Here is a 20,693-nt window from a genome sequence, read left to right as displayed (position 1 = left end):
ATCAACTAAAGTAAATGTTATCTCAACAGATCCCACCAGCACCTCCAAAGCCTGACTTTGATGCTTCAAGAGATAAACTGCAGAAACTAGGGGAAGGAGAGGGATCAATGACCAAGGAAGAGTTCACAAAGATGAAGCAGGAACTTGAAGCGTGAGCATACTATACCATTCAGTTCAACATAGCCAATAATTGTCTTGCAGTTATTAATGGTGACTTTAAACTATTTTCTTGTTACAGTGAGTACCTGGCTATATTCAAGAAAACCGTTGCCATGCATGAAGTCTTTTTGTGTCGTGTAGCTGCACATCCATTTCTTCGAAATGACTTAAACTTTCATGTCTTCTTGGAATACAATCAAGATGTCAGTTGAGTTTGCTTTTTATGGTCTTTTATATGTAGTGTTTACATTGGCAAGATTAGTTTCATTTTCAAATTATTTATGGCAAATGAGCAGTTAATGGGAAAATGCCTGTATTTTGACTGCTCATGTGCACTGTTGAGCTGGGTTACCACTGAAAATTATAATTGATTGTGGTGCTATGACAATGATAAAAGACAAGTTTGCAACAGCAATTCCCTCACGTGGCTTCCTTCGGACAAACGCCTCCGACCCAAGAATTTTTTGCAAAAGTACCTGGTGGTCCCGGAGACGCCTTAGATTACGGTGCGCGCCCCCGTCCTCTAGGTTCGTGTGTAGAAGCTGGAGTCACGTGTGACTGGGCAACCAATCACGGTACATTGATAGCAATGGGAACTCCGTAACTCCGAGTTCATTGCTATCAATGAGGGAAAAAAACAAAAGACCCAAACACAACACAACAAACAAAAAAACCTCAATTCCAAAACCAATTTAAATTAAAGTTAATCAAATGTTTTCTAAAAAAATATATACTTTTTGGATTTTTTTTTTAATGGGGTCCAAAATAAACTTACCTTAATGGACAGGGCCCCCACTCAAAATGTGTGTTTAAATAGATTTTTGTGTTTTAAAACTCTTACACTGGTAAAAGTAGGCTATATCTAGATGTCCCGCTATTTCTTCCTTAATGACAGTTTTAAGAACATTTGTTGGCCAAATAGCCCAATCTCACCTGCACAAATGTCCTTCCTGTGGGGATGTGGCGGATCTATCCAGATAAATCTTGACAGATTGGAAAAGCCGGTTTTCGGCGCTTGCGCATTGCGTGCTGAAAACTGGCTTTTGCGTTGCCTCGCTGAGTCTGTACGTATTCCATCTGGACCCGGCGAGGCCGGAATTTTAGCCTCAATGTCTGGAGCAGACTATGGGTAATATTGAAAGGGGAAGTTGCCTTAGTGCACTTTCATGCAGCAGGTTAAACGTTGAACTTGATGGAAACTGCGAAGATCCCGTGCCTGTCTCCTTTATTTGATAACTTTTTAGGAACTTAGATACCCGAAGACATAAAATACAAGAACCTGTAGAGTTGCCCAGTATCTGCTTGCTTCCTTCCCACAGCAGAGAGGATTGGATTGGGAAATAATAGTGAGGGGAAATTAAAACGTACCCCACTGTTTTAGCATTGTGTGTTGGTCATTTACTGTGCTTTACCACCACGCTGTGTAAAAATGTGATTCAATAAAAATCTATATATTTTGATGGGGAGTTAGGTACATTTTCAAGTTTGAAAATCCTGTTGTCATCCACCTGTAGCCTATAGCAGAGAATGGGTGATCAGCTTGCTACCAGTGCCTTAGTAGCCAACCTCCATTAGGTGCCAGCGATCAGGCACTAAAGAGAGAAAACCTGAACTTATGTCTGTCCTTGCTCCCTACTACCTTTTATATATTTGCAATTGAGAAATAATAGATTGCAGATTTTTGTTTTGGAAATTGTTAACTTTCTAAAACTAGAATGTTAATTGAATTGCACTTGTATGAAACAGTACTTCTGTAAGCACTATGGTAACAATGTTTATTTTGTTTTTTAAGCTGAGTATTCGTGGAAAGAATAAAAAGGAGAAACTGGAAGATTTCTTTAAGAATATGGTAAAGACAGCTGATGAAGTACTTGTTGCAGGTGTTAAGGTACGTTAATGTTTTTGTATTTAAAGACAAAGAAAATTGCTGAGTCTGTATTAAAAGTTTAGTCTGTAATATTGTCATACTATAATATAGTGAGCATGCATTGTTGTCAGCCATGTGACACCATATACCAATCCAATCCTAACATTTGCTTGCCCTAGACATGTGAATCTTAGGACCCAATAGAATTCCATTAAACAAAGCAGTTGCGTGGGATTTTGAATTCATTTCAGGCTGTTTTCTGCAGAAAAACAAAACGGGAATCTGTTCCATTTCCCAGTAAATTCTAGTTTAATTATTTTTTGAGCATGTGGTTGAGGAAGACCCACAGAAAGCCGAGCCAGAAGCTGTAGAAGTGTACAGCAAACCAAATCATGGCACAGCTGATAAGGAGAGAAGCAATTATGAACTAAAATATTATCAGACAGAGGGGCAGGGAATTTTCTTGGAGGAAGCAAAAAGACATGAAGAAGGGAGTAAGTTGGAAGAGAATAACCATCTCCCTTTGATGTCCTGATTAACGCCCACCAGCAGCCTCGGGGAAAGATAAGAGCCCAATCCATATAAATCCATTAGAAAGGTCACAAAATCAATTGGCTTTTGTGTTAAATATTTTATACCAATGCGAGAATTGGGGTGCTGAACTTATTGCTGCAAGTTTTCCATACTGAAGCACTTCACTTAAATTGTTGTACCATGTTCAACCTGTAGTACTGTTAGAATTTCACCAAAACATCAAGAATAGATAAATCTAACCAACAATTAACTCGTTTTGCATTTGTTAAAAATATGTACATCCTGTCTAATTGGTCTGTCTACATGTATATCATTACAGAATGTTGACATTTGTGAAGTTTCATCAATAAAGCAAAAACACCAAGAAACAACTAAATAGAAAGTTGGGTAATGCTGTCCTTGTATTATGTCTGCCAAACTGCAGGCTAGGCCGTTTGGAAAAGGGGTTAAAACTTGCCTTTTTTTTATTCAAGAAATTTTTGTTCATTTGTATAATTTTTACTTATTGCCATTGTGGATTTTTAAAATAGAATTTTTCTACTTAACCAGGAGTTAATTACACAGTTGATAAATTATAACGCATCAGTTTTTTAAATGATTGATTTAAAAACCTCAGTTTTGCTTAGTCACCAGTATCCTGGCAGCATTACATTTGTTGTCATGGATGTTGGCAAAATAGTCCAAAAAAGGTTTGCTGGCTATTAACCTGTATGAACTATTTTATTGGCTGCATCACTGCTTTACAGATTGAGATTATTGTTCCTTTTGGTAGTTTGATTTGTATTTGAGTGCAAACAGGTATTACAATTTCTTGTGTGAATTAATATTTTTATCTTAAAATGTTGTGCGTGTTTGTGTGTATTCAAATCGTTCATCCATATAATATCCTAGCATGTTTCTTTTAGTGCAATGGCTGTTGGTTTTTGCCACAAGATTGCTTTAGGTCTGTTGTCTCTTTTTTAGTGGAAATATTGCTTCAGGCCTTTTGAAGATTTTTATCTGAGGTAGCTGCTGCATATAAAGAAGATATACTACAATAGACTAGGAAAAAAGCAGGAGAGAAAATTTAGCTACATCAAGGTTTGACTAAAAGGTTGAAAAATTATAAATTCAGAATCATATGGAAATAGAGAATACTTAGACTTTGTCAGAGATTGCCAAGTCAGCAAATCTAACTTGTATAACCAGTTAATTAAACTACATTTCTGTATTTACAGTGTTGTAGTTATATTAACCTATTTGTTTAATGGTTTCTCTAAGGTTTGCTAAATCTTGAACTGCAACTGAAAAATACAAGTTTGCTTACCTTCACCTCTACAATATTGTCCACCTCAGCAACCCCCACCCCACCACACATTTTGAAACCCTTAAATATGCCTTTATCTCCTAATTGACAGCTATTTTGACACACTCCTTGCTGGCCTCCCATCCTCCACCCTACAGAAACTTCCAACTTGTTCATAACTGCAGCTCATGTTCTATTCTGCAGTAAATCTTTCCCATCCATCATTTCTATCCTTGCTGACCTACATTGACTCTATTCCCCAGCACATTAGATTTAAAATCCTTATCATTGTCTATAAATCCCTCCACTTTGCCCCCATGCAATCTCTGCCATCTCCTTCAGCCCTACTTCCCCCCTTCCAAAAGCTCCATTCCTCTGACTCCAGCCTCTTGTGCATCCTCCCTACACCCCATCATTGGTTTTAGAACATTCAGCTGTCTTCCCTCTTGCTCTGGAACACCTGTAAGCCTCTCTACCTCTCTCTCCCTTTCTCCACCTTCTCAAAGCACACCTCTTCAACCAAACTTTTGATCACCCTTCCTATTCCTTTCCTTCCTGGCTTTACAGCCATTTTCTTGTGAGGCACCTTGGGATGTTTCTTTAAGGGTGCTCTAAATGCAAGTTGTATAGCTATCTGCAAATGTATTGGAGAAATTTGAAACCTGTAAATGTGTCAAAGACCATTAGACTGCTGAATATCTGGTTTCAGCTGCATAAACGAAAACTTGTTAGTCCTATCAAGGAATGACAGAATATGGCCCCCATTGGTTAGCTGATGTGAAGGTTGGCTACTATTGCGATTTGAGCTTGAGAACTCTAAAGTATTTAAATAAGCACTTAGCTATTGGGTTGCTGTATGAGCAAGTCAAGTGTTTTAATTCTGTATTAAATTGTCAGTTTTAAACCAGCTACAAAATATTTTTAGGATGTTGATGATTTCTTCGAACATGAGAAAACCTTCCTTCTAGAATATAATAACAGAATAAAGGATGCAGCAGTTAAAGCAGACAAATTGACAAAATCGCACAAGAGTAAGTAGCATTTTTTTGTTGTGTTGCATTGAAATGTGAAGCAATTCCAATGAGGTATATAGAATATTGGTATGTTAGACAAAATATTCATCCCTTTTCTTTGTACTGCAACCTTTCATTGTATTTTAGTTATTCCTGTGGGGCTAATAGTTAAACCAATAGAAAAATGCAGGCATGGACTACCATAAAATACATTACTGTTTTCAAAGAATGCTTCATTTGGCTAGTTACATAAATTTCCATTCCAATTTTACGTAATCATTTATTCACTTCAGAATGATAGAATGCATCCAATCTGCATAAGTGGCAACATAGCTCATTCATCCATGGAACTAATTATGATGCTAGTTATTAAATGGACGCGTTTATTTGTACTGCCAAAATGGCCAACATGCTCTGCCCTTTGTTTCTGATTGGTCCCCTTGGAGGATAAGCCACACCCTGAAGTTTCCTAGGAATGTGTAACTGGAACCACCTATCCCAAGGTCTCACTGACTTTGTAAATTGTAACTCGATCCACTTTGACTTCCTGAAGCGACAGAGGACAGAGCTCCCCAGAAGACAGCAAGGGCCAGCCGAAGTGCCTTACCCTAGTCCAAGTACATCCCTTCCCCAGTCAAAGTGCCTTAGCCCAGTGCAAGTGCATCCTCAAGCCCCTCCCCCGGCCCCACCATAAATGGGGCATTGTGTGCATATTTTTAACAGGTTTATTGGGTATGAATGGAATAGTGACACTGTCGTGACTTCTGGATATCATCCACTCCAATGATGTCCCTTGTACGGGATTGGAAGAACGTGATCCGTCTTCCCTGAGTTCCCTCCCTCCCCTCCGACGCCCTCTTTTCCACCCCCCCCCCCCGCCCCGTGTCTTTCTCTTGTTCTCTCGTCCTCTCCCTCTCTCTCTCTCTCCCCTCTCCCTCTCTCTCTCCTTCCCCTCCCTCCTTTCTCTCTTTCTCTTTCTCTCTCCCCCCTCTCTCTCCCCCCTCCTCTCCCCCCCTCCTCTCCCCCCCCCTCTTTCCCCTACCCCCCTCTCTCTCTCTCTCTCTCTTGTGCCCCCTCGCGCGCGCGCTCTCTCTCTCTCTCTCCCCCCTTGCGTGCGCGGGCTCTCTCTCTCTCCCCCTCGCGCGTGTGCACGCTCTCTCTCTCCCCATCGCGCGCACGCTCTCTCTCTCTCTCTCTCTCTCTCTCTCTCTCTCCCCCTCGCGCGCGCGTACACACTCTCTCTCTCCCCCTCGCGCGCACGCTCTCTCTCTCTCTCTCTCTCTCTCTCTCTCTCTCTCTCTCTCTCTCTCTCCGCGCGCGCGCTCTCTTGCCTGTCGGTCAAAAAAAATGCAGTATAAATAGTTACATTGTTATTAACTAGCATTGAGAGACTGAGGCAGAAATCAGTATTGGGGTGGAAGGAGAGTTTTACTTTATAACAAAAATGAGGGGTGTGAAAGATTGTGAAAGGAACCAAGACTTGAATGGATGTCATGCAATGACTGTTGTGGGATGGAAGGGAAAAACCAATGCACATAAACAGGCATTTTGAACAGGTTTGCAGAAACAGAACATTTTGGTTACACGTTTGTGAAATATCTTAATGTATTGCACTTCATGGTTTTCCTTTTCAGATGTGGCAGATGACAACAGTAGAATTAGTTCAACATTGTACACTTTAGGAACTCAAGACTCAACAGATCTATGCAAGTAAGATTTATTACATGCTTGTTTTTTCTAGATATTGGGTATTAATTCTTTCAATGGACTGCATAATATAGTATCACTTAAGTTATGAATTGGGGTTTTCCCAATGGCTTGTTGGTCCTGATGGAACATTAAGTCATACATCCAGAATGTGCCTTGTTTGATTCCCACTTTGTGCTGATGTAACTTGCTTTAATTGAGGCAATAGTTGGGTTGCCATAATTGGCTTTGGTGTCACTGAGCTATGGAGAGAAAAATGTCAGCAAGGATTCCCAGTCTGGCTTGTTGCAATAACTCATGCTGCAAAGTCTGTGTGATGAGCAGGATCGGGTTTGGCTGTGTAGCCCTCCACAGTGAAATAGCCAACTGACGCACATGAAGAAAGGCCACTTGGGTGAGATGACTGAATGCTGCTGGTGACTGGAGATGGATTCCAGAGAGCGTAGGTGCCTTTCTGGGAGATGCAAAGAATGAGTTTGGCAGGTGGGTTGGGGGAAGTAAAACTACAAGAAAATTTACAACTGGAAATGGGTAGTGAGGCTGCAGTTCAATCAACAGTGAGATGATTTTGGTCTCAACTAGTTTTACAAAAATTCCTGTAAGTCACTGTGTCTATTATTCATCACCCCTCCCCATAATTCAGAAATGAATGTTTTTACATGATCCTCCCAAGCAAAGTTCTGTGATATTGAAGATCAACAATTTTGCAATAATATGTTCATTGTTTTAGGCATATTATCATGCTATGCTGTATAAGCTATCTGAAAGGAGAGTATTGCATATACAAAAAGTGAGAAAAGGCGATTAACCATACCCCATTCATTCAGTGTTGAAACTTTACACACTGTTCACCAACCCCTAAACCATGCTACCCTAGGAGAGGCAAAAGAACCTGCAGCCAATTCAGGGAAAAACTCTGGGGTGTTCCTTTGTGACTCCCTAAGGCAAAAACAAAACTTCAGGATTCTGTGTCCATCATTTATCACAATCACAACTTAGTCACACCTTACTCCCATAACTGGAAATGCACTTTTCCCTCATGACCATGTCCGGTTCCTTTGTATAGGACAATAGCGACTTGATACTCAGTATGTCTCTGCAGTTTGTACCATTTAATCTAACTCTTTGCCTATTATCATAGAATGGTTACAGCACGGAAGAAAGCCATTCGGCCCGTTGAGCCCGTAACTGATTGATTTTTATAGACATTGGGCTTGAACCCCCACTTTTGTGCTTATTGCCCAAAAATGGGCGTTATTTCCAGCGTGGGCAGTAAAAAAACGGGTTTCAGATCGTCTGCTTCTCACCCATTCTCAAAACACCTAGTTTACATTTTTGAAAATGGGCGATACCGCGAGCGATATCAAATAGGTGGTAGCGTTACATTTTGCTGACCTTTGCAATGGCATGGCAATGCTCGATTCCTGCGATTCAGGAGGTCAAGGGTGGTCATGACATGCGCAGAAGAGGAGAGTGAGAGAGGGAGCTCAGAGGCACTGATGGCGTGTGTGGCTGTGGTGTGTGCTTGCCTGACTGTTGTGGGAGGCATGAGGGAGATTCACCAGCAGCAAAAAGCCCACTAAGTACCAAGAACATAGTTGGCACCGAGTTTTTGTCCAACAAATAACATATAAAATGGAAGGGATGGAGGAGACTGTGGAGCTGGTAGCCAGGAACACTGGTGGTCCCGGATCGCCGTGATGCACCCCCATTGCCAACCACACATGAGCCAGGTGCAACATCTTGCTTACGGCTTGGAGCACGTTCCCACCTCTGGACCGTCCTCTCCTGTATCCGTCCAAGCAGCGTTTCAGCCGTCACTGACCCTTGCAGCTATCATGCCACCATGGACCCTTTCACGCGGTCTACAGGGGGGCGGGGGCATAACTTTAGCGTCAGACTGATTGTCTGGGCCGATGTCAGCGTCTGCCTCCTCATCCTCCTCTCTCTCGTGAGGTGGACTGTCAGACTCGTCAGGCAATTCTTGTCCCCTCCTGATAGCCAAGTTGTATAGCATGGAGCAGACCACCACACATTGAGTTACCTGCTCAGGGTGGTATTGGAGCTCGCCTCCTGAGTGGTCCAGACATCTGAAGCGCTGCTTCAGCACTCCAATGGTTTTCTCCACGATACTGCGAGTGGCTCTGTGGCTCTCATTGTATTGCCTCTCGGCCTTGGTGTGGGTGTCACGCGGCGGGGGGGGGGGGGGGGTCATCAACCAGGTGGCGAGGCCAAATCCTTTGTCCCCAAGCATCCAGCTTTGACCTTGTGGCTCATTGTTAAACAAGTCAGATAGCGTGCTCTCACGCAGGATGTGCGCATCATGGATGCTGCCCGGAAATTGAGCATTCACTGCCAGGATAATTTGCTGGTGGTTGACAACCAGCTGGACATTCAGGGAGTTTCCTGAAAACCTCAGCATCCTGAAAAGGTGCCTGCATCGCGATGTGAGTAGTCCATTGCTCCCTGCACCTTGGAAGTTTGCAATTTTGGAGAAACCTAGTGCCCTCTCTCTCTGCCTCCCTGGTCATAGGGAAGCTGATCAAGTCCCTCCTGCGTGCGTACAGGGCTTCAGTGACCTGTCTAATGCAGCAATGTATGACATGCTGAGAGAGTCTGCAAATGTCGTCAGCTATGGCCTGAAAAGAACCCAAGGCGTAGAACGACAGTGCCACGGTGACTTTGACCTTGATGGACAGTGCAGTTCTGATGGTGCTGGTAGGCTGCAGGTCTGCCCTTATTAGCTGGCATACCTCAGTGAGAACGTCTTTGTCGAAGCGCAGTCTACTAAGGCAGGTGGTGTTGGGCAAGTCAAAGTAAAAATGCTTCTCCTTGTACTTGCGGGAGGTGTAACGTCTGGTGGTCCTCATCTGTCTGTCACTTCGTTCATTGGGCACATAGTGCAGTGCAGCGTTTCTTCGGAGATGTCGACTCTGCTACATGTATTTGGTCACCAAGCGATGGTGAGAAAGAACAGGCCCCATTGCAGTAGCTCTCTGTTTGCCACCGATTGCACACAAACAAGGAATGTCCTGACAAGCACACCTCTTCAATTCCAATCGGTCATAGTGCAGTCAAGATGTTTTTACAGATGTTCACATCAACCCCAACAACCTGCAGAGTACATCTGAACTCCGCCGAGGTTGAAGCACAGCAGCCTTTTAAAGGACGTGACGTGATCTACAACATGGTGTCCATAATGCTGTGATTCGTCCCGGTTAGTTCCACTTTTTCTGGACGGTTTTTTGAGCGAGCGATATTGTGGGCGACATGTGTGCGAGCTGGTAAAATTGACGATGGGCGATCTCCATGGCTGCTAGTTTGGGTAAAAATGCTCTGACAAAAAAACAGTAGCAGGGCGGTATTATTGACTCTCTGCGTTATTTCCATGCGGAAAGTAACGCTGGGCGATATTAGCGTTGACTTCGCCCATTCTGCTGATTCCGCCCAAAAAAAGTGGGCGGGTGGTAATATATTTTCTCGCCGTTAAGCACACGGGGAAAGTAACGCTCGGTGTTAAGTTTCTGAAAAATACCCGCCAGTTTCCATTTTGTGCCGAAATGGGCGTTATACATCATTTCAGTGGTAAAATGGGCGTTAAGCATTCACAAAAAATGGAGATTCTAGCCCATAACCTCTAGTCCTATGTCCCCTATCCATTTCTAACTAGACTGTATCCAATCCCTGCATTTTAAAAGCTTCAATTATAATTTCCTCTGACACTTTCTCCAAAGTAAATAACCCAACTCTTGGGTCCTATTCTTATAATGAAGGACTTGTAATGATTTATACTTTACCTGTATTGCTTGCACTGAATTTCTTCATTTCTAATATTTCTGTAATGTGAGATACAACTAAGAACAGATTAACTCTTAAGCCTGCATGCAGCATTTTTCTCAACATTAGGCTAGCTTGTTTTGTCTCCACGCAAGTAATTTGGAATGTTAATTAATAAACACGAAGGAGATCATTCATTGTATATAATCTCAAGCATTTCACACAACTGTTGTAAGTAGTTCCCTTGCGACATCTAATAGTCCAGGCATCATTTCATTTCATTTGCACAGCAAAGAGCACGGCTGGGGCAATTATTTGGGAGCTGCATGTTCTCTCATCAAAAGGAAGGCGTTTCATTCAAAATGATAACTTCAATTTATGGCTTAGTGTGGTTGAACTTCTGACAGTCACATATTTAAAGGAGTAGCTCACAAGTTTGTTTTCTCTCTTTTCTCTTCGGTGTCACACACACGCTCAAACACGTTTGGATTAGTTTAGCTAGAAAGTGAGTCTACGTCTAGGGAGATAAGGTTGGCACCTTTGTTACTTTTCCATTACTAAAGATTGTAAGTAACTGTTAACATGTAAAAGTTGTATACGATTCATAGTTTATATAAAGTAAATGATTGTTAGTTTGAGGTCATGCCTCATCTCAACAATGCTTTTCGTTCCGCCTTCTCAAGAGGGGAAAAGGCAGCACATGCAATATTATAGTAGCTGGTAATGTTATGGTCCGTGGGTCATGCTATCGTTTATACTGGTCAGTAAAAGGTGCGCTCTGCCTCATAGGTATGCAACTTACGAGTGACCAGTGACAATGAACCATGCAAACCCTGATGGGGCTCTAAGATTTAGTATTACAGGTATCCTGTTTGGCCTCCTACGCACTCTGTCCAGAATGTCTATCCTTCACCTAGTGCAGCAACCAAAGTTGGACACATTACCTTAAGTTGTAACCTACCAGAGCCTTGTATAGCCTAAAAATATTACTCTTGGTTTTGTATTCAGTGGTCCTGGCACTACAGCCTAAAAATGTATTTGCTTTCTTCATGGTCAGCACATATTGCTTGTGCATCTTTAACAAGCATTAACAACGATTGACTACTACTTTTAATAGGTACTCCTATATTGGGAAAACATGCCAGGAGTTTCCTAACTCCCAAGTCAGTCACTGCACTTGTCGACATTAAATAACATCTGCCACACACAGGCTCTTCCACTTAACATCTCAGACTGCAACCTACTCATTTGCTCTGACTTATGGCCTCCCCTCCCTCTTTCCTCTTCCCCCCCCCCCCCCCCCCCAATTTCCTTGAGCAACTTTGGGTAAATTACATTGGGTCCTGCAGAGCAATCAATCTTAAACACGTTCATCTTGGCTAAAATGTTTTTGTAGTTCCTTCTAATTAAGTCATTTTAGCTACACACCTATCCTGTAATACTGGGATCATGGTATCAAGTTGAGAAGTGAACACTGATGCAAAGTATCTTCAGCTCATCAGAAAATCTTTCATCTTCATACAGACTTTGGCAAATCCTTCGAAGGACTAATGCAGTTCTTGATTGTCCTCTGATTTTTAACATTGTTGTGAAAAGCTTTGCTGTCACGATTGCAATTGTCCAGTATTTTTTTTTCTAATTCCATTTCATCATTCTTAATACAGAAACATTTATTGCTTTCAATAAAAATGTGAAATACAAAATAATTTGTTCCATTCTGTTGCACAATATTAAACAATTAAAATCTGTAATGGGTTAATCATCATTCTCAGTAATTTATCCTGAAGAAATATTTGTTTTTCATTGTACAAAACAAAGTCCTTGTTACAGGCGAGGTGAATAAATGGGTTAGTTATTTTGCACCATTTTTGATACTGATGTGCTGATTGGAGTTCAGATGTAATGTACAGAATGTAAACTTCATGTTATGGAGTTCTCTACCATTCCAGAACTCTGAACTGCTGCTGTGGAAAAAAAAGTCTTGCAGCTTTTAACCTATATTTATTTCATTTAACTCGTGTTTTCTGATTAGCTTGCAGGTGGTTTTCTGACCTTGCAGACAATGCTTAACAGTACTGTAATTCATAGGAACAATCAACAAAGTTAAGCATTTGACACAGGACAGGGAGACAAAAGAAATTGTGACTTTTGCACTTTCAGACTAGATATTCTAAATTAACTATTTGATGTTTTGTAATTGTTTTACGATCTACTTTTTAATCAGTTGAAGTACAAATGTGCACATTCAACACATGTCAGAGGTTCAAATGATAGTTAAGCTCAACTGGGTAGCAGTTGTCTCCTGAACCAAGAGATTAAATTATATTCTCTCTGTTACAACAATTATGGCCTCAGTCAGCTGAACATAGTTGGTAGTACCAATTATAAGCTAAAGAGCAGGATTTCCTCTGCATTGTGTAATAAATCATATGTTCTTTATAATTTATGATTTATTACATAATATATGAAATCTTCTCCCAAGAGAGCCATTGTATTGCCATCACTGCAGATCAATACAGTTACACGATTCATTGGAGTGTATATTAAAGTAAATTATTTTGTGATTGAGAGAGAAAATGGTGTTTAATCTTTTTGGTTTTACATTGTGTATTTACTGTTTAACTGTGCATCAAAAAGCACCAATGCAAACCTTTAATCTTTTCAATGCATTCATAGTACCAAGAAATAAGTGACAGTAAAGATTGGAGGGAATTAAAATTCATGGGTTTTGACACAGACGGTGCAATTTTGTTTTGTGGGAGATGCAGATACTGACAAAATTGTTAAATGTCACCAGTCAATACATTTTCAACAGTGATTTTTGGTTTGAGATGGAACACTTATTTTTGCGACGATGGTGCCGAATGAAAACAAAACTGCTGCGTTATCATTTTAATCTTTTCCCGTAGAATAAACAGGAACTCCAAATACAACCAATTTATTTTCTCTTGAAAATATAGTCAATCAAGGATTAAAATTTCCGAAACTATGACTGTAATTTGGTTTTGCTACTAAGTATATCTGTTAATACTAATATATACTATGCTGTATTTACTAATTTTGAATGTAATGTTTTGGGAGTGAATTGTCTGTCCATCCAGATGACAGAAGTCAGCGATAGAGAAATGTAATCTTTCCACCTTTAGTAATGATTGTATCGCACTTTTGAATCAGTTATAGCACGGATAACATTTTTTTGATACTCTGTCAATTATTGAACCATGGTTCAAACTCAGAAGCATCCCCATACACCAGTGTGACATTTCTGCTTCCGGCAACAGCCATGTTTATGACTTGTCTGCATGAAACTACCAATTTAAGTTATGAACAGGTTTGTGGTATGATTTTGTGCTCAGTAAGAGGTGGGTTGAGACCAGCCAAACTCATTTCACTTGGGACTCCTAGAGGCATTAAGAGGAGACTCCTTGTTCAAACCCAAGTCCTAAAGGTGGTAAGACAGTGCTTTGATCGTGAACCACAAGTTTGTCCTTGGTTTTGAATGGTGACTTATAAAGTACTTTCGTTGGAATGATTTAATAAATTTTCTTTTTTCATTCTTTTGGAAAAAATGTTAGTTTGGTAATGTGTTCATCATTTTGTTTCAGATTTTTCTTGAAGGTATCAGAGTTATTTGAAAAAACACGGGTATGTCAATTTTGACTTGCATGCATCTAGTTTGACTAACTTCCCAAATTTAGAAATTTCGCTGAACTTTTCTTCATAGGTTTTTGTTTATAAACCATCAGCCTATTGCCATCTTGTTCAGCAACAGTGTGGGTATACAATAACAACTTCCATTTATATAGCACTTTTATCATAGCAAAAACTTCTCAAGGTGCTTTAGAGGCGTGTGGAAAAATGAACACCAAGTCAAGGGAGGAAATCTTAGGAGGGAAGACCAAAAGTTTGGTTGAAGGAAACAGATTTTTGAGGAGAATCTTAGAGGAGGATGAGGTACAGAGGAAAAGGGGTTTAGGGAGGGAACGCCAGAATGTGGTATCTAGGTAGCTGAAGGCATGGCTACCAATGGCGGGATGAGGAGAAGGGGGGATGTCCGAGGAATGAAGAGTTTGGGGGTGGGGGGACGGTTGGGGCTGGAGGAGGTTATAGGGATGGGCATGGTCATGAAGGGATCTAAGCATGAGGATGAGAATTTGAGGCAGCAGTGGAGGATTGAGAGCCAATGTAGGTCAGTGAGGTCAAGGGTGATGGGTGAGCAAGACTTAGTAGAGTTTGGATGAGCTGAAGTTTACGGAGTGGAGGTAAAAATGACAGGGTTTCAAAAGAAGATGGGCGGAGATCAGTGATGTTACAGGGGTGAATGTCGGGGAGCATATAGGATTAGACACCTTGCTCTGAGTCAAATAGGATGCTGAGTTTGCAAAATAGTCTGGGTCATCCTGACACACTGGCTGGGGAGACAGATGGAATTGGTGCCAAGACTGCAGTGTTTGTGGTGGGGACCAAAAGCGATAGCTCCAGTCTTCCAATGTTTAATTGGAAAATAATTATGGCTTGTCCAAAATTGGATGTCGGCTAAAGAGTCTGACACCACAGATGTTTGAATCGAGGGGGGTAGTGGAGAGGTAGAGTTGGGTGTCATCAGCATATATGTAGAAGCTAACCCCATGTTTTTGAATTGTGTCGTGCCAAGTGGCAGCATGCAGATGAGGAAGAGGAGTGCGGTCTAGGATAGATCTTTAACTGTGCGGGGGCAGGAAGGGAAGGCATTGCTGGAGATGTTCTGGCTATGATTGAATAAGTAAGAGTGTAACTAAGTGAGGGCAGTCTCACTGAGCTGATCCACTGGAGGAGAGGCTTGGGGGAGGATGGTGTGGGCGACTGTTTCAAAAGCTGCAGAGATGAGAGAGAATGCACCATGGGGTAGTAGTTTTCAAGGACCAGAGGGGTCAAGGGTAGGTGTTTTCAGGTGGGGTCTTGATGGCAGTTTTGAAAGGGAGAGGGACAATCTCAAAGCAGAAGGATCCATTTACAGTGTCCCTTAGCACAGGGAGTGAAGTTGGATGGTCAGTTTAGTAGAGATGGAGTCAAGGGAAGTGGATGTGGGTCTCTGGAACGTGATGAGCTCCAAGGGCATGAGGGGAGATGGGGGAGAAACTATGGAGGTTCAGAGCTAGGGCAGGGAGGAGCATCGGGGTGATTTGACCTGGTGGGAAGAGGGGAAGGAGCAGAGTGACACATGTCCATGAACTACTTGTATTTGTTGGAGGGGACGAGGAGAGAGGTTTAAGGTGATGGTTGGTAGTAGAGAAAAGAGGAGTGTTATCTTTGCTCTCCAGAATGATCCTAAATAGTGGGTGGTTTTGGTGGTGGAGAATCAGGCCCAATCGAGCTTGATGTGATTCAGCCAGATCTGGTGATGGATGGCTAAACCAGTTGCACGCCAGATACATTGAAGTCTGCATCCCTTGGACATGAGGGAGTGATGGGGTCCTTATCAGAGGGAACAAACCAAATGGACAGAGCAAAGGTTTTTATGGGGATAAGGGCATCAAGGTGGTCAGGTAATTGAGCAGATTGATTGCTGCAGAAGTATTGTGATGAATCAAGTACCACAGGCTAAGCAGTTGGGAGTTTGAAAGTACAATTGTAAATAACTTGGGAATTTTTCTCCAAGGATTAGAAGGGGATGGGGAATGTGGATGGTGGATGATGTGGTTACAAATAAGTGATTGAAAATGGACTTATCAGTGATCAAGACCAAGGGAATTAAGCGGGAGCAGGGGATGCAAGGTCAAGGGTGTGACCATGGAAATGGGTAGGTGTTAATATGGAGGGAGAGGTTTTGGAAAATAGAAGCATAGTGAATTCAGAGCACAGAATTGAGAAGGAGATTGAAATCCATGATAAGCAGTCACTCGGTGCAGAGGCTGAGAATGGAAAGTAGGAAGGATATTTCTTTTTTTTTAAAAACTCCGTGGGCGGGGGTCAACAAGCATTTTAAAGGTGAGATGCTCGGAGGGTGAAGGTGCCAGAAGAATAGGGGGAGATGAAAGTACAGAATAAATTTTCCAATTAGGTCAGTTTTAATTGGCAGAAAATCACGTGCTGGAGATGCACAATTTCCCAATATGCAGCTCCAGTGTGGACTGGGAGCACTGAGGCAGACAATATTCCCTTTGATGACTTTCCTGTTGGCTCGGAGAGCTTGCTGTACTGAGAATTACAGATGCTAACCCATATCCTGCCACTATGCAGTGCAGTGTGTGGACATAAACTTCTTGTGATATCACGTTGTGAGCAGTCATTAAATTTATTTTAAAATAGTTTATATTAAAGTTTCTATATTCATGAGTCCTGACTACAGAACCTTGGGAACATGGTAGACTGATGCATCTTGGGGAACGTTACAGGGAAATAGGATTAAAGGAGCTAGCTCCAGATGAAGCACCAACACTGGCGCAGGTGTGATGGTCGCCTTCTGTGCTGTAATTCCTATGATTTCTCCTGATCCTGGCTTGTGTATATCTAACTTAAACTAGCATATTGTTTTTAAAAAAAAAAAACGATTGAATTTATGTGTAGTTACACTCTACACATTGCTGCCATTTGTGTTTGTATACATTTTTAACTCTAGCTATTACAGGAGAGAATTGGCCAAGTAATTATACCCTGCTTGATTCTTTAAACAAGTAATATTCTGTCCTAAAATCATAACCAGATATCCCTTTTTTCCATTTTGAAGAATGCAGTGAATTGAAAAGTTTTATAATTTTTGTTTCTCTGAAAATATACAGTATTTGAGAACTTCAGTATTTTATTGCAGGCTTATTAAGTTTCTGAATATTTATAAATTATCTGTATTCACAAGGTCATGGAAAACATTGTGTAGTTACCCATTTATCAGGAATGGGTACAAAAGATTAACTACAACAATCTATTGGCAGTTTTGTATGAACATTGCCTGTTTAAGCATTCAGTTTAATTCAATTCTGTATAACATTTTTGAAAGACATAGGCTAGCAAATTTGATATTCGATGGTTTGGTTCAAGCTTCAGCAGGCAGAGGTTACTGTCAGTTTGTACTTGATTTCTTGCATTTAATTTTCCAGAAAATAGAAGCACGAGTGTCAGCAGATGAAGACCTAAAACTTTCCGATCTTTTGAGGTATTACTTAAGGGAATCGCAAGCTGGTAAGGTAAATCATTTTTTTGCCAATTGCTGTTTTTATACAATCCTGTAATTTCCAATAATATTTTTAGGATTTCCCAGTAAGTAGTTGAAGCATACAGCCCAGAATGATTACAAATTCAAAGGGGAGACCGACCGGGAGAGGGAGGGAGGAGGTTGGGGGGGGGGGGGCTTAATTATCAGCGGGTTTCTGGTGGGAAACCCCTAATTTCAGTTAGTTGTCTTCCCATCCATGGCAGTATGAGGCCACAGTGATTTTAACCACCGGGCCTTATTAACATGCCATTGGTCCACTACCTGCTTGGAATGGGTGGGAAGAGGTTGCCAGTCTCTGGAAAACTGAGTTGCCTGCTCCATCCTGGCCCCATAAAAGAAAGTAAATAAACTTATTTGGAGGGCACCTTCAGCTTCCTGATCCTCTTAATTCTGGCCTTCACCTGGTGGTAAAGCTGAAGTTAGAATCGTTGTCGGGGCCCGATGACATCATCCGACCCCAATGAGCAAATATGAATTAGGTTCGGAGTCTCCCAGCTTTGGGCTGGCAGCTTAATATCTATTAAAATTGGGAACTTTAGGATCTGGGTGGTTTTCCAGCAGGTAAGGCATTTTAAAGACCCACCTGCTTGGTTTCTGTGGACAGGTAGGGTTTTTAAAAAAAAAAAAATCCAACTCCCCCAAACAGATATCCAGTTGGTGCTGAGTTAGCTGATTTCAACCTTGGCGACATTGCATTACAAAGGGGAAAATCAGCCAGGATTCCTGCTCCTGATCCCAATGTGATGTGCAACGCTGAGCACCTGCTCAATTACTCTTGATGCATCATCTTTGTATATTCATGGTGGGTACCTGGCTCTACTGAGACCCATAGAGAGTGTCTGCTTTTGGGAGAGTAGAAAATCTGGTGCTGTTGCAACAGCTGCAAGGACCAAGGCAAAAATTTGTGTCTACCAATTTGGCATAACATTGAGTCTGAAGCAGATGGCTCATCAGGGCTCTTTAAATTGAGGTTTGATTGTCTAATTTGGGAAAGGAGTAGCCAGCTTTTTAACCCCGAGGGAAGGAAAGAAAGAAATACTTGCATTTATATAGCGACCCCCGAAAGGCATGATTCAGGCCTAGTGGAACGCAGTGGCCGCACCTCATTTCTTCTCCTGCAGGTGACCTTTACTCGCAACTGGACATGCAGAGAAGCAGTGGAATACACGTGTATCTCATTTCTGCACCTGTTCTCTTCCCCCATTAAGGAATGCCTTCTGAAATCTCAATTGCATTCCATACAGAATGGTTTCGCATTCTCTACTTTCTTGAAAGGGAAGCGGCCCACAGACAAAGACATGTAACGGTAACCTCAATCTCCTAGGGTTACTTCTGTAAATCATCAGATTCCTCAGAACCTTCTGTCACAGGAAAAGTACAAGGCCAAGATTGTAAGGACACATAAAAATACCAGCAAGAATTACAAACCATGGGAAGGTTTTTGTTTTCGGTGAAATGTTTTACACACTGACAGGATATGTCGTAATGATTTGAACCAAGTTCAGGGAAGAGCTTTATGAAGTAGCAGAATGATTTCTAAAAGGTAGTTTTGGAGGAAAACTACATGTCAGAAAGCAAATTATTTGTCTATGTTGCTAAACGGGCCAGTATACCAGGATTCAATTTGCACTGTTCTCAGATCATAGTTACCTGAAGTCTCTCCTGAGCTGTACCTCAGCTATCTGGAAGCAGGCACAACTTGGTTATTGCCTTGTGATGAAACGCTTTGCCAAGTTGTCAGCTTTAAGTAACCTCACCTGGGTCGATAGACATGGGGGTACCAGTGGGTAGGCTCCAGAAAATGCTTGTGGGGCCTGATTTGCTTGGCCTGTTGTGGTTCACCTGAACCTTCTCTTCCTCCTCGTTTGGAAGAACGGACCAAGGGAAACTCCACTATTTCCCGAGTTTACAAGTCTCTCAAATTTTACCCCTCTCCCAAACAAAAGCGCACCTGCTGAAGCTCTTGCAAGGAGCTGATTTAAATGAAAAAGAGTAGTACAGAATGCCTTCTGCAGCAGTGTTCTACTTCAAAGTTGTTTAGAAGAATTATTTTTCCTTGCCCAGTGTCTTTTACTGGGATGTTTTCCATGGGTGCTAGTGAAATGAAATGGAGCAAGTCAGCAAATCCTGCCTTTCTTTCATTTGCATTTGGTATGACTGGCATTGTGGAGTGCACCCAGTGGAGATGAAAGAAAATTCTCTGAGCAGTTCCTTCGCAGGGATTCACCGGTAGACGTCCCTGCCCTATTTTCCTCCATTGGCCATCCCAGAATTATCTAAAAACATTATTAACCTGGAAAAAAAGTCAGGCTTCACTTAAGAATCATACATGAATGATGGTCACTTGGGAAGATACCAGAGGGTTCCAAGTAGCTATGGGGCCCTACCCCAACAAGGAATATATGTCCAAAGCTGGAACTGGTGAGGAACACTTTTTATATTAACAACATTGAATCTAAATGTTGGTGACATTCCAACTACTTGATCATGGAAATATTGCAGTAATGTTTATGCGTTCCATTGGCTTGCTTTTGAATCTTACTTAATGCAGAACATTAAGCAGCTGTTGCAGTGGAAACATTCAAATAGTCATATGCACAAGTTCAATTTGTATAATCTTGTGTAATTTTCATGGACTTTGTATACTCTTTTTTTTTTTAAATAAAAAGAGTATACATTCATTATTCATGCTGCGTGACTGTGTACAGGACCTCCTTTATCGACGAGCAAGGTCATTAGTGGATTACGAAAATGCAAACAAGCTACTAGATAGATCAAGAGCTAAAAACAAAGATGTGCTTCAAGCTGAGACCAACCAGCAGTTATGTTGTCAAAAGTTTGAGAAACTTTCAGAGTCAGCAAAACAAGGTAAATGTTTAATATCATTATATTTGAGAATTACCATTTATAAGTACCCTGTAAAATGTTTTCACGTGCGTTTTGAAAGTTTTGCGTGTGGTTGTTGGGCTACTTTTCAGAAGTAGTGCTATAAATCTCATTCTATGGCCTATCAATTGAGTAGTGGAGCAGCATAAAAATAGCTGTGGTGGTGCCCATTTCTTTGTTGAAAGATAGGAAAAATAGTTGTAATGTTTTTTTTATTGGATTAAAAATTACTTTAATCTTTAGGTACAGTTTTTATTCACTGACGATGACTATTTT

At 41.4% G+C, this 20,693-nt stretch overlaps 1 protein-coding gene across 2 annotated transcripts in view; it reads left to right on the top strand.

Moving 5' to 3' along the window:
* snx6 (sorting nexin 6) overlaps positions 1 to 20,693 on the top strand; it is a 57,984-nt gene that overhangs the window by 32,331 nt on the left and 4,960 nt on the right. For both annotated transcript variants that reach the window (XM_070879071.1, XM_070879070.1), the window contains exons 5-12: positions 30 to 151; positions 239 to 362; positions 1,952 to 2,047; positions 4,771 to 4,876; positions 6,493 to 6,568; positions 13,948 to 13,987; positions 17,416 to 17,502; positions 20,240 to 20,399. In XM_070879071.1, coding sequence (XP_070735172.1) covers positions 30 to 151; positions 239 to 362; positions 1,952 to 2,047; positions 4,771 to 4,876; positions 6,493 to 6,568; positions 13,948 to 13,987; positions 17,416 to 17,502; positions 20,240 to 20,399 — 811 coding nt within the window. The remainder of the gene's footprint in view (positions 1 to 29; positions 152 to 238; positions 363 to 1,951; positions 2,048 to 4,770; positions 4,877 to 6,492; positions 6,569 to 13,947; positions 13,988 to 17,415; positions 17,503 to 20,239; positions 20,400 to 20,693) is intronic.

The sequence above is a fragment of the Pristiophorus japonicus genome, chromosome 4, assembly GCF_044704955.1.
Source record: "Pristiophorus japonicus isolate sPriJap1 chromosome 4, sPriJap1.hap1, whole genome shotgun sequence".
Classification (NCBI taxonomy): Eukaryota; Metazoa; Chordata; class Chondrichthyes; family Pristiophoridae; genus Pristiophorus; species Pristiophorus japonicus.
Note: the sequence above shows the minus strand (reverse complement) of the source record. Positions and strands in the feature narration are given on the sequence as shown.